Source organism: Carassius carassius, chromosome 47, assembly GCF_963082965.1.
Source record: "Carassius carassius chromosome 47, fCarCar2.1, whole genome shotgun sequence".
NCBI lineage: Eukaryota > Metazoa > Chordata > Actinopteri > Cypriniformes > Cyprinidae > Carassius > Carassius carassius.
In genome coordinates, this window is record NC_081801.1 from 23,385,856 (window position 1) to 23,412,307 (window position 26,452).

The following is a 26,452-nucleotide window of genomic DNA, read 5'->3' on the forward strand; positions in this document are numbered from 1 at the left end:
TTAAGAACAAACTTCAAAACAAGAATATATACTGTCTGAAAACAAGTCTTACTATCTTATACTAAAATATAGATGAAGAAATAATGTGCTGCTAATACAAACCATTTAAATACTGAACTGCAAAAACCCCTGCAAGACATAACCTGACCAGACATGTATTTGATTGTGTTGAATAGAAACCAAACCTGCAGACCACACACACACACACACACACACACACACACACACACACACACACACACACACACACACACATTTTCACACTTTCTTGTCTCTCATGATTTTCTCTTCTCCAGTAACATACACATTCACATCGTCTCTCACTCCCTTATTCCCATCTCTCTCTCTACTGATGGGCAAACTCCAGATGGCACCTTGCTCTTTATCACATAAATGGCTCACATGGACAGGAATGAATGAGGGGAGGAGTGGAAAAAAGAGAGAAAATGAAAGGCAGAAAGGGAGGGGTGAAGCACTCCGAAAGAGAAAAAAAATTAAAGTTCACATGAGGACAAGGGCCTAACGTCACCCTTAAGGACCGGCCAAAAAAAAAAATACAGAAAAAGGAGAGAAAAACAGAAACAGAAAAGGGAACTATGGTAGAGAGAGAAACGAGATAAGATGAAGATGGCATGAGATACAGTGAAAAAAAAATATTGTCTTGTTTTCATGTACAAAAATATCCAAACATCCTTAATGCAAGATACATTTACTTGAGCAGCAAAACTGCATTAAATAAATGTGAAATAACTTTCATAAAATGAAATTTAAAATAACTTATTAAATATTTATAGAAATTGAAAACCAAAGTTTATGTTACAAATGAGATACAAAAGAAGATCTGGAAGAGGACAACATCCCTTGGCTGCCACACTGTAAATCCATTTTCTTTTCTCTACGCCCCGGTTTCCTGTTTTTGATCATACTAGCTTGAGCACTCCTACTCTGCAGTGTGTTTTATCAAATGGTGGAACCATAGTCAAATAGTTTTATATAGTTAAAATAGATGACGACCAGAACAGTCCAACCAGACAGATAGAGAGAAACTCACTGGCTGCTTTGATGAAGCTCCTCTGGTACTGGTATGTCATGAGAGGGGCCGGCAGCATCCTGATAGAAGAGGAGAAGAGAAAGGATTAGCGATTAGATAACAGAACAAACAGACAAACAGACTGTCAGGCTCAAAAACAGAAGGAATGTCGTCGAGACAGAGTAAACTGAGAATGTTTTGATGCATGAGGATGATAGTCTTCCTCTATTTTTTTTTTATTTAGGTTTTATTTTTAGCCTGCAAGCAAATTTGTGAATTATTAGCAATGTTGTAGAATTACATGAATAATCAGACTGTCTGTCAGACTGTATTTTAATATTTTCTGACAAATATGTAAGTGGTAATTGCAAAATATCATGCTAATAATGTGAATTACCATATTTGTATATATTTTTTGAAAATAATATGAGTGGTAACTGCTAGGGATGTAACGATTCAAAATACATGTTTTTTTTTTTTTTTTTTTTTTAGTTTTAAGGCAAATTATAAATGAAAAGGTGTCCTTTTATTATTTTTCAGACAAAATGCTGAACATTTCTCTGTGAAATTGAAATGTCAAATAACAACATTAAATTGAAATTTTAAAATAAATCCCAAATTAAATAAATGAATATTGCAAATAAAATAAAATAAAAAATCTTCATATAAACAAACAAAGGCTTTGTCTGTGCATTTTTTTTTTTAATTAGAGGCAACCACTACATTTGAATCACGATCCAAACAAAGATGCTGCATACATGTAGCATGAGCAGTTCTTGATTTAAATTTAATTCTATAATTTTGAAATTTGAGCAAAAACAAAATGCACTCACTAGCTTTGTTTAACTATGCTACATAAAACATATCTGAATGAAAAAACAACAGACGGGCTGCATGAGATGCAAATTCACTCTCTGACAGCAGGTGGAGCTTATGGAACAGCAGCAATACAGCGTTTCCTTGGTTACTGCTGTTAACAAAGCAGTGGTGCACTTATAAACACCAGCCTAGAAAAGAAAATTGCATCTAAACTTTTCTGAAGACAGTCAGTTTCCATCAGAGATAAATTGATATAAACTTGCAATGTGCACTTGTAGTGTACTTCAAATCTTAAAATTATATATATAAAAAATAATATAATATAATAATAATAATATATATAATAATATAATATTATTTAAATAAAACTCCAGGTAAGTGTTATTTCACTTTTAAGTAATTTTATTACTATGTTTCCTAACACACTTAAGTACATTTTGTAATAATTATAAATTAAACATTTTACTTTAAAATAAATTTTAAAGCATAATCTTTTGCTTTAGTAAAGAATACTCAATTTTGGTGTGTTGATTAACATACTAAATCATGTGTAACATTTACTTATAATTCTAACTGAAATGTTATTAGATATTCCAGTTAAGAAACCAATACATTAAATATACTTTAAATACATGACATGCAAGTTTCAACAGAAATTACATTAAAGCACTATTTAGGTCACCATAAATGCTTGTCAACACATTTAGCAGTACACTTTAAGCATATTTCAAACACAACAGAAGCAATGTAATTACATTTAAGACTCAAAGGGGTCATATGATGTGATTTCAATTTGTCCTTTCTCTTTGGAGTGTTAAATGCTCTTGGTGCATGGAGAAGTTCTGTAAAGTTGCAAAAGTCTCAAATCCAATGATATATTTTTTATCAAAGTTAAGACTCTGCCACGCCCCCTAAAATGGCTCAATCAAAATACGCCCCCACATGTCTACATCACTATGTGGAAATATTTGTGGAATGCCGACCAAATGTTCACGCAAAGAAAGAATGCATGGTTTCAGTAACCACAGTTAGTGTTGAAGCAGTCATGTCAGGGAGATGCTGTGTGTCTCTAGGCAAAAGCACTTTATTTGTCCTTCCGAAAGTAGATGCAATTAGGAATCACTTACAACAGAAGAGCAACGCATTTTATGGATGACCGTTTCGTAAACCTAGGATAGGAGGTATTTCTGACTTTGCTACGACAATCTGTCGCTTCTGAATCAGCTACTGTAAGTATGTTTTGTTATTAGTTTAAGTATTTGCTAATGAATTTTCAAATGCGGAGTTTTGCGCGTGAGTGTGAGAGAGAGAGAGAGAGAGAGAGAGAGAGAGACAGGGTCATACAGTGGAGTCAGTTGTCTTAACCGTCCGTGGCTTGTGTACTGCAAACACATAAGAGCTTCATCACTGTGTCTGTCACACCACTCTGTTGCCCTTTCAGGCTTGAACTGATGGTAAATCTAAAAACATTATTAACTCTCTTTACATTTATTTTGAAAGATGAATCTCATGATTATGGAAAGGGGCGTTATATTTCCGACAAGTGCTTGCAGTGTTCGGCCAATCACAATGCACTTGGTCATTTGGCCAATCAGAGCATAATGCACTTGTCGGAAGGATGGAATTTGTAGAAAACTATGTGTTTGTGAGAGACGGGGCATGAAGGACCTACAATAATGTACAGTTACAGAACTCGACTTGACGCACTCAATATATGAAGTCTTAATTTTGTAAATACAACTACTTATACTGTTAAGTAAGGAATAAGTGATGACGTGATGAATAGTGCATCACAATGACGTGAAGTGGACCAAAGCAGAGTATGTGATCAGAGCTAGGAGTGGGGAAGTGGGATTTCTGGCTAAAGCAAATAATAGATTTTTTTTAAGTCAGAGCATTGTGGTGGAAATCTGTTTATTTGTAGCATGTGGAAACTCAATATTGATTGTGTGATTCACGTTTTAAACAGTTTATTGTACAGATAGTAAATATGTGATTTATCAGCTTAAAAACAGAAAAGTTACAGCGTATTCTTTCTGTTTCTGAAGTTACTACAAACCTCAGCTTTGCCATAGTAGAAAGACACTGCACTTTGTGATATTTCAAAACATAGGCTTCTGAAATACTTTAGCCACAAATTTCGTAATGGAGTGAAGGCAGAGCAGTGTTTCTGATCAGTGGAGCTTCTGAAATACTTTAGCCACAAATTTCGTCATGGAGTGAAGGCAGCGAAGTGTTTCTGATCAGTGGAGCGAGGAGCAGGAAATGATGAACCCAGAGCGGAGTGATTACTGAATTGGAGCACGGAGGAGAAATGTAACGAAACAGGAACGTGACGCTGTGTCCTCTAGAGGACACTTTGGTGTATGCTGCCAGCATGACTGGAGTCTGAAGCATGTGTGAACTAACACCAATCCTATAGGTCCACGTGGCCTGTGAAGTCATAGGTGGGTGCCTGGATGTATAAAAGGGCACCTACTGAATACATCACCAACTTAATTATCTGAAGGAGACATAAACAAGCAGGCCAAAGAATTACGGGGAACCATGGTTAGATGTGTACCCTAAGAGATTTCCCTTCTAGAGAACTCGTGCTGCGTCCTCTAAAAAAGCTGCCTAGCCCACAGCGAGTGGGCTATCTGCTTACAACCCTAGCGGGGAAGATAGCGCTGTCTAGGCAAGGGCTTGAGGAGCCCACTACTTAAAAACCCTGAGCAGGCACATAGCTATCCTCAGATAGTTATATACCTAGGAAGGAGCTACCAGAAGGGGGTCCGACGGAAACTACCCAGACCTCAGATGGCTACGTTTCCAGGAAAGGACTCACCGCAACTGCAAATAAGGACACAGCTAGCCTCAGATAGCTGTATTCAAGTAAACCTGTCCTGGTATAACAATGGCAGGAATATAACCATTCTCAGATGGCTAAACTAGGAGGTCCCCAATCAGAGTCAGTCCCACAGTAGGCTAGCAAAGTAACTGTGTTATTGACCATAAGCTCACATGAAGGAGATCCGGACCATCAGGAAATGATGTTCTCAGAGCGAACACATAAGCCATCATTAGTCCAGAGTCAGACCCTGATATACGCAGTGGCCATAACACTAGATGGGGGAAAGGGGAGGAAGGGAAGAAAATGATCAAGGAGTCCCAGCCACGGGATGCAGGCGATCACTGCGTCTCTTATCTAGGATATCCCTGAGATCATTATTCCCTTTGTTATCGTTAACTTTCCACTGCGAACTCCTAGAAAGAGGTGCACAGTTAGTGACACAAGACATTTGATCTTGTCTATGAACTTCAGCTCTAGACAGATCACCCCCCCCCCCCCCCCAGAGGAGTATTTGGAGCTCTGAGGAATGAACTTCCTGAAAGCAGCTGATTGCGCTTTTGACTCTTTGAACTTATCCACCAACAACTCAATGAAAGTGCCAAAAAAAGTCCAGTAGGCAAAAGCGGAGTATCGAGAAGATAGTCCTTTTCTTTTTCCTGAAGGCCAAAAGATCCACAGATCCGTAGTCCCCATAGCCACCACTGAGAGACCAATGGCAGCAACAGTTTACTTGGAATGGCGCAACTCCTCAACTGTCTCTGCCCTTATCCAAATCCTTCAGCAATTCAGCCTGATAGGCTTGTAACACTGCCATGATGTGTAACCATCAACCTAACCTGCTGTCACATACGCCCTGCCATTCAAATGGGAGGTGGTCTGAAGCGCTACGGATGGCAAGGCAGAAATCTTCAAAGAGGATGACTCAGCTCGACCTGCGATCCCCAGCTTCCGCAGTACCTTGGATATAATGGGGGAACTGGCCTGCGAGGCGCAGATGCTTGCCTCTCCTCCCTTCGAGAAGAGAGGAAAACAAGATTGGAACGTGCTCCTCAACTAGGCACATAACGCTGAAGTGTCCTTCGGTGTCAAAAACCTCTCAAGCACTTCTTGAAACACTCGAGAGAGAGAGAGAGAGAGAGAGAGAGAGAGAGAGAGAGAGAGAGAGAGAGAAAGTAAGCATGTGTGAATTGCCTGTGCATCTCCAAACAGTGTCAGGCAGCTGCGTCTCTACTACTGGCAAAACTGCAAGTTGCTAAACTATTTTACTGATAAAATCGTCAGATCAGTGCTGAAAACACGTTTCTGTGCATGTGTATGTTTCCATGTGTGTGAGTATGTGTTCGTACTGTATGTGTGCACTTTTGTAAGGGAGAGAACACAGGAGCAACACAGTATGTATTCCATAAATAATAAAACAAAGTTTTGGGGCAAAAACATGGAAACAATTTGGCATTTTTATCCTGTTGTTTACTATATTTATTTGCTTGGTCAGTGTTGTTGTGGGTTTTGGTTGTTTGGCTGTTGTAGGCTATAAGGACCTTTGAAATAACTGAAATTATTTGGTGAAGTGATCTGGACATGCAAAGTGGTCAAGACCTGGAACAACTTTAGCCATGTTTCGCTTAAAATAATTGCACATCTTTTAGAATGTTTGTCAGCCAGTCAGATTCAAGCATTCACAAGCTTAGAACACTGCTAGCTTGTTGACTCATCTGTGCGAAGGGTCCCAACTGTTCACTATGCAAGTGTTCTGAGTTTATTTTATCATTGTTACAGCAGTTACCAATATGTTTTACATGGTTTCTAAAAGTTGTATGCCTTAATTAATAGCACAGAGTCTAAGCAATTATAGTGCTGATACCTTAGCAGTCAAGGTAACTTTTGAGACTGTGGGAGCCAGTCAAATCAAGACAGGTAAAACAAATTTTGTGTAGTATAGCCCGGTTGATGTCATGTGGTCATATGTTAAGTGGTGGGTTGGTACCTGAGGTAGTGCTTTATTGCACTGGTGATGGTCTTGATCTCCCATTCTGTGCTATTCAGCTCCACATCTGCACAGGTTTTGGGGTCTAGAGGAGGATTATAGACCCCATGGTTAGAAGAAAGATTTAATTTACCAGTGACCTCTGTTCAACCTTTGGAATTACCAACTCAGCACACTGCCAGTATGTGCAAGCAAACAGTGGGTATGCACACAGTGGGTATAGAAAATAATCACCCCCAATAAAAACAATCACATTTTGTTGCTTTGCAGCATGATATGAAGATGGACACAGTTTTTGTATTTACTCAGTGCAACTTATAACATCCAAGTAAAAGATACTACGAAGCCTCGCACATGGCATGCAGGAAATAAAGTAGGCTAAATCATACGAATTATTTACTATTTTGTTTCCTCGATTTATAAATTGTCCACACGAGTTACTAATTTGTTCCCTCGATTTTCTAAATTGTGTACGCGATTAATAAATTGAGAGAACAAATTAGTAAATTTTGCGGACGATTTATAAATTTTTTCTTGCATGTCACGTGCGGGGCTCTGTACGATATAACACCAACATATCAGAAAAAAAATTAACAAATCACTGAGTTGGAAAAAGGATCACCCCCTTGTGTCTGTATTTAGTTGAACTACCTTTTGATTTTATTATAGCCTTTACTCTGTTGGGATATGTCTCTACTAACTTTACACATCTAGACAATATTTGCCAAAGTTCAGTTAATATTGATGTTGAGTGTTTGTGGACTGCAGTCTTCAAGTCAATCCACAGATTTTCAATGAGGTATAAGTCTGGGCTCTGACTATAGGCTATGCAAAGACATTCACCTTTTTCTCCATCAATCACTGTGTGCTCCATTTTGTTGTGTGCTTTGGAAGGTAAACCTTCTTCCCACTGACAACTTTCTGGCAGAGGACAGCAGATTTTCCTCAAGAATTTGACAGTATTTTGCCCCATCCAAGTGCTCCAGTCACTGCTGCAGAGAAACACCCCCATAACAGGATATTACCAATGCTTTACTCCATGCTTTACTGGAGGAAAGCTGTTATTTGGATGCTGAGCTGTATTAGTTTTCCGACATATTGTTTGGTGTTGAGGCCAAATAATAACATTTTATTCTCATCTGCTTCAGAATCTTTAAGTTGTGTTTTGGCAAAGCTAAGCTGTGACTGTATGTGGCCTTGAGGAGTGGCTTTTTTCTTGCAAACCTCCCATACAAGCCACATTTGTGGAGAATTTGTGATATTGTTGTGTTGTCACGTGCACACAATGGCCTGCTTCAGAGTTGCTGTAGGTCTCTTGGTCACCTCTCTGACCAGTTTCCTCCTGGCTCTTTTATCCAGTTTTTTTTTTTCAGTTTTGTTGATGTTAATTCCTTCACTTGGATGTTATAAGTTGCACCGAGTAAATACAGCTGGATAAAACAAAGACTTAATTTTAAAAGGGGTGATTATTTTCTATACCCACTGAATGCATGCTTGCAACAGTTAATCAGCATAAAAATTGCAAACAATTTCCTAAAGCAACAGTATAGTCATAGTCATAGTCATTATCAGGCAGATAAATACCAGTGATCTGGTGAGTAACAAAACATCAAAGTCTATTCATCCTGTTTTCACTGCAGGGTATGACGGCATTCCTATTACTTTTTGCATGTAAAGAGGGTTGTGTGCTGATAATAATGGTTCCTTGCTAAGTGAAGCTTTATACACAAATATAATACTTGTATAATCTGTATGATATTAATGGAGGCAGATGTGCTTTGAAAGTAAAGTAAAAAATATTGTAATATGGGAGAGGCACTCACATAAATTTTGGCATGTGACAAAAAAGTTAAATGCATTCAACACTGACAGATTAATATTATTTTTATTGAACTAAATGAATTTAAAAAGAAATCTAACAATGTGTTTACCATGCAAACGATTCAACACCACAAAAAAAAAGAACCATTGCCAATCAACATATCTGTTCGTACGAGAGCAATGCATAATGAAAAACTAGGTCACTCACATAATAATCAATATATCTGTCTACACTGCATGGGAGTAATGCAACAAACCTAAATACATTCCACTATAAATCAACAAAGCTGTCTTTGATAATGAATGTGACACTGTGACAACTAGAGCGCTCACACTGCAATAAAAAAAGAGCTGTGACAAAATGTGTTACCAGGGACAATGAAAAATAAGAATATACATGATAAAGACAAAGAAACCTATTAAAAATATAGTTTAAAATGTTTAAAAGTTGTAATTTTCTTAGAAATGTACTCTTTCTTTCTTCAAATGCTGGTTTCATGTGGTTTTAAAGAACTTTTATATTATTTCCAAAAAAAGTTTAAATGTAATGGCTTAAATTAAACTAAAATGTTAAAACCATTTATAACTAAATGAAATATGGTGTAACTATCATGCATAAATAACGTTGCGGTTACGTATGTAACCCTAATTCCCTGAAGGAGTGAATGGAGACGTCACTTCGGTGACATACAAATTGGGATCTCGCTTCGAGAGACCAATCTACTTTGAGTGTAAACTAAATCAGCCAATACAAATTGGCATGCAATTATTGCATCCAGCTGCAGCTGGATATATCACAAAAAAGGCAGCCGGTGCAATGCATACCTTGTTTTCGCTGAGGAGCTGAGCAACGGTACAGCAGCCAGTACGACGGGACGTGGCATCTTCGTTGCTTCCTTCAGGGAATGAGGGTTACATATGTAACCGAGATGTTCCCTTTCAGTTGGTCACTCTCGACATCGCGTCGGTGACCGACGAACTGGGATCCTCTGCCAAAGCACAATGGATGCTGCCCCTTCCAGTGCCCTGTGCAAGCCACCTGTGTCACTTTTTGGGGCCGTGGCTCACAACAAGAAAATCACTCACCATTGTCGTAGCACTACCCACTCAGTGAGATTGGATAACACCGGGAAAATGTACCCGTTCCACTTGGAACACTGAGGATATACAGTGGACTTTACACATATGGGATCCACTTAGGTCTCACATATGGAACCCGGCCTTTTACCGGTTCTTGAGGATTCCTCAAGTGAAGGCCTGGCACCAGGCGTTCCACCAAGTATGGCTGCCGAAGGGGATGGAGGAGCTCAATAGGGTCTATGGTACGGACACTCTGGAGTAATTTTAACAAGCGGACACTAACCGGGGCTCTCAGTGCCACAGTACCGATTTGAGGTGAGAACACAGGAGGATACTGGCTCCACACGAAGGCTATAGAATCTAGTGAACGTGTTAGGGGTCGTCCAGACCGCAGCTCTACAAATATCTCAGCGAGGTGAGGTCAGTGAGGTGCTATGAGTCAGCACCCAGGAGGATGCAACACTCCTAGGAGAAGAACACCACTCGACGAACAGGTTCCATTCAAGGCGTAAGCGTGTCTCTAAGACTGTGCTCTTGCCGAAGTGATGGTGTCCACTACCTCTTGGGGTAGGTCACCAAGAACCTCCGCGTCCCATTCAGGGACCAAACATGAAGTTTACAGAGGTCTGGACACGGGGTGCCAGAGTGTAGATCCTGTAGAACAACTGGCAGTGAGATGTCTCTGGAGAGGCAAACAGGTCTACCTGAGAGGCTCTGAAACATCTACAAATCAGCTGGACTGTCCGATGAATGGAGACGCCCGGGAGCGTAGCTCAAAACAGCTCGTCAGTAATATGGTTGAGCAGGTCCGGAATGTGAATGGCATGAACTAACCTCAGAAGCTTCTGTATTCAAAGAAGGAGGTGGCGGGCGAGTTGCGACATGTAACGGGAGCACAGACCGCTTTGTTAGTTGATGTACACAACGGTCGCTGTGTTGTCCGTTTGGACCAGCACGTGCTTGCCGGGTGAGTTCCACGCTGCCACGCCCACCTCGGGATTTGGCCATGAAGCCAGTGCTGAAGCGGTCTCATATGTAATAACCCTAGCAGTGTAAGTGCTGCTGCAACTGCCATATTCCCCAGGAGCCTCTGAAATAGTTTCAATGGGACCGCCGTCCTGCCTTTGAACGAATTCAAGCAGGTCAGCACTGACCCTGCACGTTCCTCTGTGAGGTGTGCTGTCTGTTTGACTGAATCCAACTCCATAACGAGAAAAGAGATCCTCTGGGTTGGGAAGAGTTTGCTCTCTTCCCAGTTGACCCGAAGACCCAACAGGCTGAGGTGCCGAAGCACCAGGTCCCTGTGCTCAACCCCAGCAAACATCCTGTGCTACTGCTGGAAAAAAGCCCTCGCCTGGCAGCAGCCTGGACAAACACTAGATCGTGGCAGGGGCCTCCACCTCAGCGTGTTTAATGCCCAGGCACGTGAGGCAGCAATCGTGACCATCACCCGTCACCAGAAGCTTTTAAGAATGCATTGAACTTGTAGCTCACTGAGGACAATTGGATGGAGCAGAACGATGTTCTCACTCGGCTCTGAAACGAAAAGCTGGTATGCATTGCACCTGCTGCCCTTTTATGCTCATGCTGTGACCAGCAGCAGCTGGATGCAATAATTGCATGCCCGTGTGCATTGGCTTGTTTCGTTTACACCCGAAGTAGATTGGTCTGTCGAAGCGAGATCCCAATTCGTCTGTCACTGACGTGATGTCGAGGGTGACCGACTAAAAGGGAACATATTTTAGCATACCATAAAAAAAAAAGAGTTCTAATTCTGGAAATGATATACTTAAAAATAATATACTTAAGTGTGAAATTGAATGTAATGTTTTCAGACACCTAATTGCATGTTACTTGATTAAAACTTAGATTAAAAACATCCTCAAAACAGTTTTAAGGCTGAGAAATGGTATATGTGACATTTATGGCTGACATTCATTTCATTTAAATCTCCTGGTTTAATTAAAACAAAATAACCAGCAGCAGGGTCCTGATTCTCACCCATGACCAGGCTGAGTAATTTCTGCACTCTGGAGCTGACACCGACAATCCTGTATAGACCCTGTTCATCAATACCTGATAAGAGAAAGAAAGAAAAAAAAAACACAGACTCATGTGCTGGTCACCATCAGACCTTTTTTTCTAACAAACAACATGAGGCATACCTCTGGTTTCTATGGCATAGATGAATTTTTTGACAACGTTGAAGCCAATGACATCTAATTGTGCCACTTAAATAAAAGTTAATTGGGAGAGGAAAACAAAAACATCATTACACCACCATGGTAAAACAAGCAGTAATACAAAACAAAAAAAGTGTTCATGAACCAGCATGATAAGTGTGTATGATTCTGTGATTCAAATGAATTATGATTTAAAAATGTAGAATACTGAAATAGCACCATACTTACTAGCTTCATTCTGGCTGTCACGATTCAGGGTGTATACCTGTGAGACAAGACATTTTGGTCAGGTTTGTGGCTGTTAATACAGAGAAGCTTTGGAAGAAAAAAAATTCTGCATAACAAGTACAATTTAGTGGTACCAGCTGAGAAGCCATCACAGCATATAACACCACTGCCTCATTTGTACTATTTTACATGCATAATCTGTTGGCTAAAAGCTTTGAAAACAGGCTTCATCACACTGAAAGAGACATGTATTATTCTAAAACCTAGTGAACTGCCTACGTACATAGGCAGCATTTTTATTGATATCTATCTATCTATAATTATGACAACCTTCAGAATAGTTTAAGCACGCTGCTGTATGTGTAAGATAAGCAGCTGCTTCATGAATAGACATAAAGTACATACATCAGATAGCAGATCTAGACTGGTGGAGCTGGGGGAGGTGGAGGGTTTCAGAAGAGCTGCACCATTTACAGTAACATAATTTAACTAGTTATTTAATCAAAACCAAATAATATTAATAGGAAATATTCAAAAACATTTTTGTGATAAGCACTATTTGAGTGCTAAAGAGTGCTTCATCAGTAACTGATGAGTTCCCATGCTCCCCACAAAGGTAACAGCCTATGTAGGTAGTATGCTAGCGAGGCAGCTCACTAGATTAAGAAACAGAGCCTAAATCATCCTACAATACATTACAAATTCAATTATGAATCCAACACTCAACTAATCCACTATATCTGAATTCATATTCAAAAAGAACACAAGCTAAAGGCCTCAACATGCATATTTATGAGACGCAAAAAGTCTAATGAATATGCATTCAAAATGAGAACACAGTTTATCTTATGCACAGCAGTGCCAAGCATGCAAACTCTCTTATGTCAAACGATATCAGATTTGATTGCTCAGATAAAGTACCGGTTCTCTTCCGTCCATGGCTTCCATCCAGAGTCTGCGGTCTTCCTCTGACAGCGCCTGCATGGTGATCACGCCTTGCCTGAAACATGCACGCACGTCCAGGCGCAAGCATACACAGCGGTACAGTCAACAACATGCACATGCACACACACACACACACACAAAAATCTCCTGTGATGCATGTATACTTCCAGTCAGACACTCTTAGTAGATAAATAAACTAGAAAGCCTTTGTGTTCTAGGACAATTTATTTTTTATAAAATCTACAAAGCCACCCTTAATTGTATTCAATTTTCACTTGTAGTGGACTTTAAAATTCAAAAGTATTGTTTAAAAACTGTACTTGCGAATAATACAATAATACTGATACTAATAAAATGCCACTTGGACTTAAATGCACTTAAAGACTTCATTTTTAAAAGTAATAATGTCAATCTAAAAGTTTTCATTTAAAGAACCATTGAAATGATTGTGTTTTAATAATATATTGTCATGTTTTAAAGAAGTACACTTTTTTGATGTGTTGAACATTAAATCAGATCTAAAGTACTTGATTATAAATTTTAACTGGGTTTAAAGGGTTAGTTCGCCCAAAAATGAAAATTATGTCATTAATAACTCACCCTCATGTTGTTCCAAACCAGTAAGACCTCCATTTATCTTCGGAACACAGTTTAGGATATTTTAGATTTAGTCCGAGAGCTCTCAGTCCCTCCATTGAAAATGTATGTACGGTATACTGTCCATGTCCAGAAAGGTAAGAAAAACATCATCAAAGTAGTCCATGTGACATCAGAGGGTCAGTTAGAATTTTTTGAAGCATCGAAAATACATTTTGGTCCAAAAATATCAAAAACAACGGCTTTATTCAGCATTGTCTTCTCTTCCGTGTCTGTTTAAAACAAAGCAGTTTGTCATATCCGGTTCGCGAACGAATCATTCGATGTAAACGAATCTTTTTGAACCAGTTCACCAAATCGAACTGAATCGTTTTAAACGGTTCATGTCTCCAATACGCATTAATCCACAAATGACTTAAGCTGTTAACTTTTTTAATGTGGCTGACACTTCCTCTGAGTTCAAACAAACCAATATCCCGGAGTAATTCATTTACTCAAACAGTACACTGACTGAACTGCTGTGAAGAGAGAGATGAACACCGAGCCGAGCCAGATAATGACTCGTTCAAGAGTCAAGAACCGGTTGCATCGGTTTTCGGATCACCAGTAGTTCTTTTGGACAGTTCGATTCAATAAACCAGTTGAAGAAAACGGTTCACCGGTTCTTTTGCGCTCGACGTAATGGTGTCATTGGCAATGACTGCAAGCCTTCGGTTTACCTGGGCTCATAACATTAGCACAGAATCAGTTCAGAATCAATCACCAAAAGAATCAGTTTGGTTCAAACGCTCTGTGTGTCGGTCTGCTTCACGCTGAATCACATATGCACAGTATCATCAGCCCCTCGGTTCTCGAATCGGACACGTCTGACAGAAACGGTTCTTGACTCGTGAACGAGTCATTATCTGGCACGGCCTCGTGTTCATATCTCTCTTCACAGCAGTTCAGTCAGTGTACTGTTTGAGTAAATGAATTACTCTGGGATATTGGTTTGTTTGAACTCAGAGGAAGTGTCAGCCACATTAAAAAAAGTTAACAGCTTAAGTCATTTGCGGATTAATGCGTATTGGAGACGCGAACCGTTTAAAACGATTTAGTTCGATTTGGTGAACTGTTTAAAAAAGATCCGGTTACATCGAATGATTCGTTCGTGAACCAGATATGACAAACTACTTTGTTTTGAACAGTCTTACAACAGACACGGAAGAGAAGACAATTCTGAATAAAGTCGTCGTTTTTGCTATTTTTAGACCAAAATGTATTTTCGATGCTTCAAAAAATTCTAACTGACCCTCTGATGTCACATGGACTACTTTGATGATGTTTTTCTTACCTTTCTGGACATGGACAGTAGACCGTACACACAGCTTCAATGGAGGGACTGAGAGCTCTCGGACTAAATCTAAAATATCTTAAACTGTGTTCTGAAGATAAACGGAGGTTTTACGGGTTTGAAACAACATGAGGGTGAGTTATTAATGACATAATTTTGCAAATTGGGCGAACTAACTAGAGCTGAAACAACAAATCGATTTAATCGATAAAATTGGTTATTAAAATAGTTGTCAACTAATTTAGTCATCGATTCGTTGCTAAATAACTTTTATTGGACGTAAGCGGCTCATTTCGTGCATATTTCAAATCTGCGGTGACCAAAGTGTGGCAGTAATGAGCCACCGGAGGTTTTACTCAGCCAGTACAGCAGGAGAAGTAGCGAATAGCCAATAGCTGGCCTCGTTTTATGTCACGTGCTTCCCGAACAGCGTCTCTGCAGCATTTAGCGGGATGTGGGAGACTGGGAGTACTTTACTTTGAGCCTTCAAAAAAGAAGAGTAACCTGTAAACTCTGCACTACTGAACTGTTTAAGGGGACGTTCACATATCGCGTCTTTTGCGCGCTCAAGTTCGTTATTTCCAACACCGCATCGCATCGAGTTAAAAACATCTCAACTTTTCAGAATGCTGCAAGCGCATCGCGGGTCATGTGACAAGAACTAACCAATCAGCTTCATCCTTTCCCGTAACAACGTTAAAAGCTCAGTCAAGATGAAAGGAACAGCTGATCATAGTTGTATATGGATTTCCATTTTGAAATAAATTTAGTAGCAGAGCTACTGCAAGCGATTTTTTGAGCTGCAAATCCATTTATCCTTTGCTGAAATTTCCGCGTCTTCAAGGAGAGAGCACGTCATGGTTGCTTATCAAAGGCAGACGCCTCAGGGGCGCTTCTGCGCGAGCGCTTTGGAAAGAAGGAGAAAGCGGTGCGCCTAGCATTTTCCACGCGTTTTTAGGCACGATATGTGAACGGCCCCTAAGACTTTTATTTGTGCAGATTCTCCAGTACAATGTTGTTTGCAAATGTTTAGTCGTAAAAGCTGATAACATTGCTTTTTAACAGTTAACATTTAAAGCTTTACAAACATGTTCTGTGATCAGTTTGTAGTTTTCCAGTTCAAAATTCAGTCGTGCAGCCTAATTATGACTGAATGAGAGAGGTAAATGTTTAAAGATATTTGAAATGCACTTTTTTTCTAAGTATTCACTGCTCTTTTTTTGTGTGTGACTGTCCAATTTTTTTTTTCTGGACAACCTTCTGATGGATTTTACTTTAAATTGTGAGTTCCATTCAGGTTTCATGCCACTGGCACTTTATTCGAAGGATTGTTTACAATTTCACAGCAAAAGCTATAAAGCTGTTTCCCAGTAAATAATAAAATACAATGCACTGCAATTTTATTCTGTTTTATCCTTATTCTTCGTGAAAATATGTTCTGAAAGATTCCTTAATAAGCTTCGTTCGGGATGTTAAACTACTTTAGGAGCTCTAAGGACTGCCATGGTGAAAACATTATTTTAAATCTCCTTGTGAAATTTGCTAGAGTATGGGTCAGTGTTCTGATTGCAGAAGAATTCGACAAAGGATTACTAACACAATAAAACAACTCCAGGTATATTTTTGATTAGGATATGACAGTGCAAAATGGTTAAAATCTCTTAAAAATCTATGCTGAAGGATAAAGACCATTTATTAATAATTTACTTGGGGGGGAAAAATGGAAAAAACTAAAATATAAGTACATAAACCGATTAATCGATTAATCGTAAAAATAATCGACAGATTAATCGATTATCAAAATAATCGTTAGTTGCAGCCCTAGAACTAACCCTTTAACTTAATAGCAATTAAGTTCAACTGATGAACTCTTTAAACTAAATAGCATGCAATTAATCATTTGGAAACAATGTCAATTGCATGCTATTTATTAAATCCACAATAGCAAAAGCATTCATAGTTGAAGAAACACACATAAGTCATTACCCTTGGTTACAAAAGTAGATAAACCAGATGATGCTATTTGAACAAATTGATAGGATTTCATGACTTGCAAAATGACAGTACGAACATTCAGTCCGATAGATTTAACAATTCGATTGATTTAGCATATAACAATGTAAGAGCCAGTTTTTGGTGCTGTGTGTTTGTATGGCAGCTCTATCAGTAAATCAGGAGTACACACACTCACACACCATTAACTTGTGTGACAACTGAAGGTTAGGCCATGCCAGGTCAGGAAGAGTTATGGTAATAAACCTGGGGATGTTTAATTGAGTTTGTGCACAGGAAAGCCTGATAGATTTACAGTGTGGTGGTGCACTGCTGCTGTGAAGGGCAAAAGAAGGAGGCTATTGCAAAATTGCAACATGTTTTGTGTAAAATATATTTGTGAATAATTAACTAGATAACTTCATCATGACACATCGACACTGAATCATAAGGCATCATAAGCCACAAAGGCATTGATGTATTATACACACTCATGTGCATGCAATGTCTGAAATTGTCACTCACTAAACAGCCAAAGTTAAATGAGTGAATTGACTCACAGCTATAGACACTGCATAGCATCACCCTATTCTTAATGACTATTATGTCTAAATGTGATTATTTTCTAATTTTGTATAAATATTTTCACCTGAAAACATGTAAAAAAAAAAAAAAAAAAACACTATGTAGAATGTTTAGTGTACTGCACATTATATCTAATGTTGTGACATACACACTTAAAACACCTGAATCTCAATGTGACCCTTTATACTGAGACATATTTTCTGAAAATCCAGCTAAATGTTTATAAAGCAGAATTTTGATAGGTAGGATTTCGAACCACATGCAGATTTGCTTTGTATCAGGTGTATAAAAGTAGGAACTTTTTTTCTCAGTAAAAAAAAAACGAACAAAAAAAACACCAACTAAGAAACATCATTGTATTTTGAGAACTAAAACTACATAAATTAAAACTAGCTGAAATTATACACCACTGGTCAAAAGTGTTGAATAATTAGGACTTTTTAATGTTTTGGCTGCATTTGTTTGATCCAAAATACAGTAAACAGTAATATTTTGAAATATTATTACAATTTAAAATTACTTTTTATTTCATCATTTTAAATAAAAGTTTTGTTTCAATATGTTATATTAATATTTAAAATTTATTTTATTAATGTAATGCAAATCTGAATGCACAGCAGCCATTAAATAAGACTTTAGTGTCACATGATCCTTCAGAAATTATTATAATAAGCTGATTTTGTTCTTATTATCAGTCATTATTTGTGCTCGGTTATGAGTACAGGTTCTTATTTTTAAACTAAATTTTTATTTATTTATTTATTTTTATTCTTTGATGAAAACCCAGTCTATTTATTTGACACATTCATTTGAAATAGAAATCTTTTTGTAATATTATAAATGTATTTTCTATCACTTTTTGAATGAACACAGTCTTGGTAAACTTTTGACCAACAATGCACATCCTTGATTCAAATAATATATATTTTAAATGCAAATTTAACAGAATTTTGTAAGGTTTATGCTTAAAATCTAATCTAAGTGTTGAAAGAAATTCAAGATATATTCTCTGGAGATAAATCTTATTATATTACACAATTTTGCTGGGAAGCAAGGCTAAAATACTGACATATATATGTAATTTGCAAAGCGTGATGTAAACCCAGCATTATGTCATTAGGGCTTATAGCATCTTTTGGCCTATAGGTTAAGTGTAAAGTAATCGGCTCCCTTCCTCTGCCTACATCCCATAAGATGGCCACTTTATCTCTCCCCTCCTAGTTCTGACAGGCCGAAGCTGTACTCTCTCTCCTCATGCCTGACAGACCTAGTTCAAATCTCCACCCCGTTTCCTGAGCAGCAGCCAGGAAGTGTGTCTCCCGCTGAATGTTACGTGGACCAAAGTGCCATCTGGTGGCAGGAATGCAACTCACCGGTCCACAGCTTCGATGTCGAAACAGAACCGCTTCTCGATGGAGTCTGATTTCCTTCTGGTGCAAGATTTGAGCGTAAAGCTTTCCTCATCTCCCTGAAAAAAAAAACATGGTTTACTATAGGCCCAACAGTTTTCAGTGTTTTGCTTATTTGATTTTTATCTGAGCCTGGACGGCCGACTGGAAAATGTGACCAGACGTTCTATATTTACCAACTACACTGTCATCACATAAATGATTATATAAATAAATAATAATGTGTCAGGTTACTTCCTATCTTCTTGCAAGTATGGCCATGGAATGGGTGTTCAAATGCAGTCAGCTATTTTTATTCCAACACTTCTCAACTCCTTTGCCGACTAGCAACACAATACACGCATGTCTCTGGAGTTCTGTCGTCCTCTCCTTCAGTGTCCTCTTCACTAACAGTCTAATCGTTTCTATCACTCCGCTCTGCGGAGTCACTTCTCTATTTTTTTTTTTTACACTCTTCACATTTCAGAAAAGGTGACAGCATATTGCTAGCACAAGGACTGGGTACTAAACAAACTGTGTATGCTTACAGAATGTAAGAAATGTCTAGAAAGATGAAACAAGGGTGCCTGTGAGTACTCACATGAAACTAAAACTGACAAAAGGGATTCTGTGGTCTAGTCTACAATAAATCAACAAGACTGCATGTACACAGTAAGTGCACCATTTGGAAATTCATGTTTTCAGTAATAAAAGCATTTAGGTATTCAGATATTAATACCCGAAGTATTACACTTTGGTGCATATTCATACATGCCACATCCTTTATGTTACTTCACATGTGCATCCTGATTCCTGCTGCCATCTCTTTCAAAGTTAAACGATGCACACACACACGGCCATCCACCTCATCTAAAGGAAAATGTGATTCATCAGACCAGGCATCCAGTGGTCCAGTTCTATTGCTCACGGGCCCATTGTAGGTGCTTTCGGCAGTGGACAAGGGGTCATCATGGGCACTCTGAGGCGACGCAACCCCATGCACTGCAAACTGTTTTGTACTGTGTGTTTGGACATCCTTCAATCATGGACAGCATTAAGTTTTTCAGCAGTTTGCTCTTCTGTGTGATTGGACCATATGGGCTAGTCTTGCCATTTTGGAGATGCACCCAGTCATTTAGCCATCACTGTTTGGCCCTGAGGTCAGATCTTTTTGTTTGACCATTTTCCTGCTTCCAAAACATGAAATTCAAGGACTGATGGTAACACTTTGGTTTAGGGACCAATTCTCACTATTAACTAGTTTATTAGCATGCATATTACTAGCATACTGGCTGTTTATTCGTACATATAAAGCACATATGAATGACTTATTCTGCATGATCATATTTTAGATCCCTTAATCCTGCCCCATACCTATGTAGATTTTACAACTACCTTACTAATTACTGAGAATGTGTCCCTAATGAAAATATGTTGAAGATTAGTGTAAAGGCAGTCAATTTGTTATCTGACGATTGGTTTCCACCGTGTGCTTAACAATATGAGTTTGTAATTCCTGCTTGTGATCCCTCTGGACCATTCGCCTGCTAACCCTCCAGTATAAGTCTATTGACTGTAAACGTTCATTCTAACCATCTGAAGAATGAGCTGAAATGACTGTTGTAACTGACATGTCAAAGATGCAATACATAAACATTGGGTTGAAAGAAAAACAGAACAGAGTTTGGGTTATATGAGTTTTCAACATTTTCAAACCTAAAATCAGTAAGCTTTTATTTTGGTGGGTTGCCAGCAAGTAAGTATGCACTGCTGGTTTTAGTGAATGCAGAGTGAAGCCCATCACTGAATGACGAGTTCCAGATTTGCATTTTGCTGTGAAACTGTTCAAATTCAAACTCAAGAATCTAAATATTTTTAGGTTGGAAATTTACCTACATTAAATCAAAAGGTTTTTGTTCCAACAGATTGAGCATTTTCTTGTAAATATGTTAGCAACAACAAAAACCATGCAAACCAGGAAACAATATAACTCTTGTATTCAATCTATAATCACAATAAAGCACGTTTTCTGATTGCATTTCTCTTGCGATTGGCAGGTTTGTGTGTTTAGCAGCGGGGTGGTAGTGTGTGGTTGAAATGTAATCAAGCCAAATGCAGTCCCTGGTGCGAATGTCGTGCTTTTGACCCTGCGTGTGTGGCAGTGTAGAGTGAGACGGGCACAGAGCCAGGTGCCGACACTGGAGCCAGCTCAACGATGCGATACGCAGCTTCTCGTGCCAAGATCAGAGTCTTGTCAACATGGGGAACAAACTTGTGGCCTGTGCCAGCATCCACTCTCCAATCCAAAGGTTACACATACTGTTGAGTGAAAGGACACGAGAGGGATTGCATGTGACAAAGAAAGAGAAAAAAGAACTACTTACATTTTTGCCTCCAGACTTCTGATCAAACAGCATCATGGTCATGCGTTTGGGCTCTCGGTGATAGATGCAGTAGTACTTCACCCATGTGGACACAAAGGAACCTGATTTGGTATAAAACAGGGAGCCATGTAAGATTACAGAGCTTTAGTTTAATTCAGTGCTCATGTGCATCCAGGAACATGGATGGGAAACACTGTTTTAAGCCATTAAAGTTTTGTGTGATAGAAAAGGAGAGATATGGTAAACTCTTTGAAGGCTTTGATTAGGTGAAACTTTTAAGCAATGGTGGAAAGGAAAAAACAAATGTAATACTGCACATGAGCATAACAGTTGCCGCCTATTTTTTCACCATCTTTGGTTCTTATTCATTTCTTAATAAGGATTTCAAAAAATCTTCAGTAAAGAGCTAAAAGCCATAAATAAGCAACATAGGCTCATCACAAATCCTCTACATGTACTTACATTTTTGCCAAACTTCAAATACGTAACTACACTGAACAAAATGATAAACTCAACACTTTTCTTTTTGTCCCTTAGGCTAGCCACAATAAAAGGCCACTCTAAAGTGTGAAGTTTTATCACACGGCACAATGCCACAGATGTCACAAGTTTTGAGGGAGCTTGCAATTGGCATGCTGACTGCAGGAATGTCCACCAGAGCTGTTGACCGTGAATTGAATGTTTATTTCTCTACCATAAGGCGTCTCCAAAAGCATTTCAGAGAATTTGGCAGAACATCCAACCGGCCTCACAACCACAAACCACGTGTAACCACACCAGCCCAGGACCTCTACATCCAGCATCTTCACCTCCAAGATCATCTGAGACCAGCCTGCCAGACAGCTGCTGCAACAATTGGTTTGCATTACCAAAGAATTTCTGCCCAAACTGTCAGAAACCATCTCAGGGAAGCTCATCTGCATGCTCGTCATCCTCATCCTCGTCTTGAACTTACTGTAGTTCATCAACGTAACCAACTTGAGTGGGCAAATGCTCATATTCAATGACGTCTGGCACTTTGGAGACGTGTTCTCCTTTCTCGGATGAATCCCGGTTTTCACTGAACAGGGCAGATGGCAGATGGCAGACAGCGTGTATGGCGTCGTGTGGGTGAGCAGTTTGCTGATGTCAACATTGTGAATGGAGTGGCCCGTGGTGGTGGGGTTATGGTATGGGCAGGCGTATGTTATGGACTACAAACACAGGTGCATTTTATTGATGACATTTTGAATGCACAAAGATACCGTGATGAAATCCTGAGGACCATTGTTGTGCTGTTCATCCACGACCATCACCTCATGTTGCAGCTTGTTAATGCACGGCCCCATGTTGCAAGGATCTGTACACAGTTCCTGCAAGCTGAAAACATCCCAGTTCTTGAATGGCTAGCATACTCACCAGACATGTCACCAATTAAGCATGTTTGGGATGCTCTGGATCAGTGTATACGACAGTGTGTTCCAATATCCAGCAACTTCGCACAGCCATTGAAGAGGAGTGGACCAACACTCCACCGGCCACAATCAACAACCTGATCAACTCTGCGTGAAAGAGATGGGTTGCACTGCGTGAGGCAAATGGTGGTCACACCAGATACTGACTGGTTTTTGGACCCCCCAATACAGTAAAACTGCACATTTTAGAGTGGTCTTTTATTGTGGCCAGCCTAAGGCACACCTGAGCAATAATCATTCTGTCTTATCAGCATCTTGATATACCACACCTGTGAGGTGGATTGACTATCTCGGGAAAGGAGAAGTGCTCACTAACACAGATTTAGACAGATTTGTGTACAATATTTAAATTAAATTTTAATTAAAATTTAATTTAATTTATGCATTTAGCAGACGCAAAGCGACTTTTAGCGCAATGCTCTACCAATTAAGCTACAGGAACACTATATTTACTATATTTGAGAGAAACAGGCCTTTTGTGTACATAAAAGTCTTAAATCTTTGAGTTCAGCTCCTGAAAAATTGGGACAAAAACAAAAGTGTTGTGTTTATAATTTTGTTCAGTGTATATGTTCGACACAGTGCAGATGCCAGCTGAATTTTGAACACTGGAGGCAGTAAAACACCAAAAACTATTCATTTTTATTTATATTATGATTACCAGAAAATCAATTAACAAGGACATTCGTGCCATTTCCTTGCACAATATTTTGCAATCACCTTAAAATACCTTTGCCATAGTGCATTATTTCTAAACCAATTTATTTTAACATGGATATCACATATTCAGCTGTATGTGTATGGATTTTCTGCTTTAGTAAACTTGCTTGGTAGCACACCTGGCACACCAGTGCACTTGCAATGCATAGCACTCAGGTATGAGCATCATGAAACATGGTTTGATAAAAGTTATAAAATAAGGTAAAATGGCAAGTTTGCTCAAGCAAATGCATTTTTATCTCACTTCCTCTTTCTTTTAACACCATCGATCTGGTTTACAGTATGATTTAGTGTAGGGAGTATGTTAATTTTAAAGGCAATAGAGCATTAATCTTTTAGGGACACTTACTGGCCATTTCATTTATCAACTGCCATGGTACATGCATTAACCAATGTGATTAAATGTTGCACAGTCACATTTATCTATTTGGAGAAAACTAAACATGCTCTAATTACACGCACTGAACATTTCATTTTGGCTACATTCACACTGCAAGCATTCAGATTTATTGCTCAGATCCATTTTGTGTGTGTGTGTGTGTGTGTGTGTGTTTGTGTGTGGCTGTTCACACTGTCTTTTTTGGTAACACTTTAGTTTAGGGATCAATTCTCACTATTGACTAATTGCTTATTAGCATGCATATTACTAGCATATTGGCTGTTTATTAGTACTTATAAAGCACATATCAATATCTTATTCTGAATGACCATATTCTACATTCCTTGATCCTACCCCATTGTGGCCAACATCAGATTTCAGTGTGAACTAATGACGGTCCTCAAACTGACCCACGTGTGCAAAACGATAACAAGAGAGCATGAAGCGCACTGTCATATAGAAAGTAAACACTGAGGCCACTGGAATAAGCTTTTTTGCATTTATTTATAACTGATATGCCAAGGAAGCCAGCAAATTTGAGAGCAGGTGATAAAAAGGATGAAAATGGGGAGAAAGAGAGCCTTATTTTATTTTTATTTTTTTTTACAGTACGACACTTTGAGTTTAGCTTGTATTGAGCTGTCTCTGTAATACACTGTAAAAAACACCTCACTGTCTTTCCACAAATGTGTCATATTCACAGAGTGAACAAAAAACTACTGGTATGCAAAATCTTTGAAGTGAATCCTGTTGGCACAGAATTATGACGAATGTCGATCTATAGTGGAATTAAAGTCGCATGTATTCCGATATGACCATTCAGACTGAGGTCGCATTGCAAAACATCTGACCTGAATCGGATTTAGCACCAAACTACGTTCACACTGCAGGCAAATGTGGCCCAAATCAGATATTTCTAATGACAGTGTGAACAGCACAAACCACATGGAATCTGATCTGTTCAATTCCCATCTGTGCCACTTCTGTATGTGGTACTAAATCCAATACAGGTCAGACATTTTGCAATGATACCGCAGTGTGAACAGTCATGTTGTAATTCATGCGATTTTAACGTTACTGTAGATCAACATTCTAGATCACGATTCTGTGCTCATTGTGAAAACATGCCAACCCTGTTCTTGTTGTCCTTTTGAGCATAAGAATCAGTTCAGAACCATGATCTATTCAAACTGGAAATCTGATATTGGCCACATTTAAAACACAAATGTGAACAGCTATACAAAAAAATCTACTTGAGCACTAAGGCTTGCAGTATGAATGTAGCCAAAGTGGCCAAAACCTGAAACAAAAAGATCAGATTCCATGTGGTTAGTGCTATTCTCACTTCCATCACAAAAAAAAAAAAAAATCAGAAAAAAAAGAGCAAAAAATCAGTTTTGGGACACATTTTCCTCTGATGTGAACATAGCCTTACAAAATGCTGCAAAACATGCAAGAAGTAAAATGAAAGCATTGATATTTTATTAAAATAGTAGCCTACAAAATAAAATAACTGAATTACAGTTAGTGATATGTATGAAATACAACACATTTTAGGTGTACTGCAAAATATTCAGATTAATTCAAATATACAAGTAGTTTGAGAAAGCAGGAAGATTAATGACGTTCAGTGACGTCACTTGCAATGCTTCATGGTAGTGCCTGCTGAGATGTTTTGTTTTGGCTCGCCATTTGGGATTGTGGGCACACACACACACACACACACACACACAAATCACACTAACCTCTGTGTGATCAGATGTGTCTTAGAAATATGAAAAGCTCCGAATTTTTCAACTTACGTTTCTCTTGCACAAACAGGTATCCTTCCATTGTGTGTGGACTGATGCTCTTATGTTCATGCGGGTTTTCCTTCATCTTCTTCATCAAACATTCCACCTCTGAACGTGTGCTCTCGAACCGGTTCCGTGTCTAAAATACCACAAAGACAGAGAAGGAGAAGCATGTTAGCATGTTTCCAAAATATCTGCAAATGTATTTCTGTGTTTTATGCTTTAGTACAATCAAAAAATGACATACAGCACCTTTAATGCATTAAGGTATGAACTAATTCGGCTCTCCTAATTTGTAATATCAATATCTTTGGGGGTCTGTTGTAAGAAATGCACTCACATTTTGAATGCTGATTGTGAGGTCTGTCTTGAAATGGTTGAAGTCTTTGGCCAGTTCGTACCCATGATGATAATATGTAAACAGACCTTGTAGAAAAGCCAGCAGCTACATCCAAAAGAGAGAAAAACAGCCATCAAAGAAGAGATCATAACATAACATAACATAACATATCATAATATGCAATGAAGTTTTACCGGCTCCACGAACTCAAACATTTTCCTTTCCTGAACTTCCTGCACTTTGAAGACATATTCCAGCGAGACTTCGTAGAAGTGATGCCTCACGATGTCCACCTGGTTATCCGCCTGGGGAGATTCATTAAGAAAAACTGAAAACATACACAGATGTCCATGACATCAAACTGGGCTTTGTAGCCTTTAGTCCATGATGTCTACAATGCCAGAGTGTAAACCAAATGCTTTTTACAAATGAAATCAAGCCTTTCAATACATCTGTCCCCAATTTAATGTTTTATAGAAAATCAAACCAGATGCTTGCTAGTCTTAAAGTGCAACAGAAGATCATTTTAGTGATTCTCAAGTAAAACTTTAATAGCAGAACATA

The 26,452-nt window shown here is 38.7% G+C and overlaps 1 protein-coding gene across 2 annotated transcripts in view; it reads right to left on the bottom strand.

Annotated features, from left to right (window-relative positions):
- Positions 1 to 26,452, bottom strand: part of LOC132130034 (rho GTPase-activating protein 26-like) — a 78,851-nt gene that overhangs the window by 17,769 nt on the left and 34,630 nt on the right. For both annotated transcript variants that reach the window (XM_059541620.1, XM_059541621.1), the window contains exons 6-16: positions 26,083 to 26,193; positions 25,889 to 25,993; positions 25,558 to 25,687; positions 21,203 to 21,303; positions 18,804 to 18,898; positions 12,900 to 12,978; positions 11,979 to 12,015; positions 11,733 to 11,798; positions 11,569 to 11,643; positions 6,667 to 6,751; positions 1,052 to 1,110 (exon numbers count right to left, since the gene is read on the bottom strand). In XM_059541620.1, the coding sequence (XP_059397603.1) occupies positions 1,052 to 1,110; positions 6,667 to 6,751; positions 11,569 to 11,643; positions 11,733 to 11,798; positions 11,979 to 12,015; positions 12,900 to 12,978; positions 18,804 to 18,898; positions 21,203 to 21,303; positions 25,558 to 25,687; positions 25,889 to 25,993; positions 26,083 to 26,193 (943 nt within the window). The remainder of the gene's footprint in view (positions 1 to 1,051; positions 1,111 to 6,666; positions 6,752 to 11,568; positions 11,644 to 11,732; positions 11,799 to 11,978; positions 12,016 to 12,899; positions 12,979 to 18,803; positions 18,899 to 21,202; positions 21,304 to 25,557; positions 25,688 to 25,888; positions 25,994 to 26,082; positions 26,194 to 26,452) is intronic.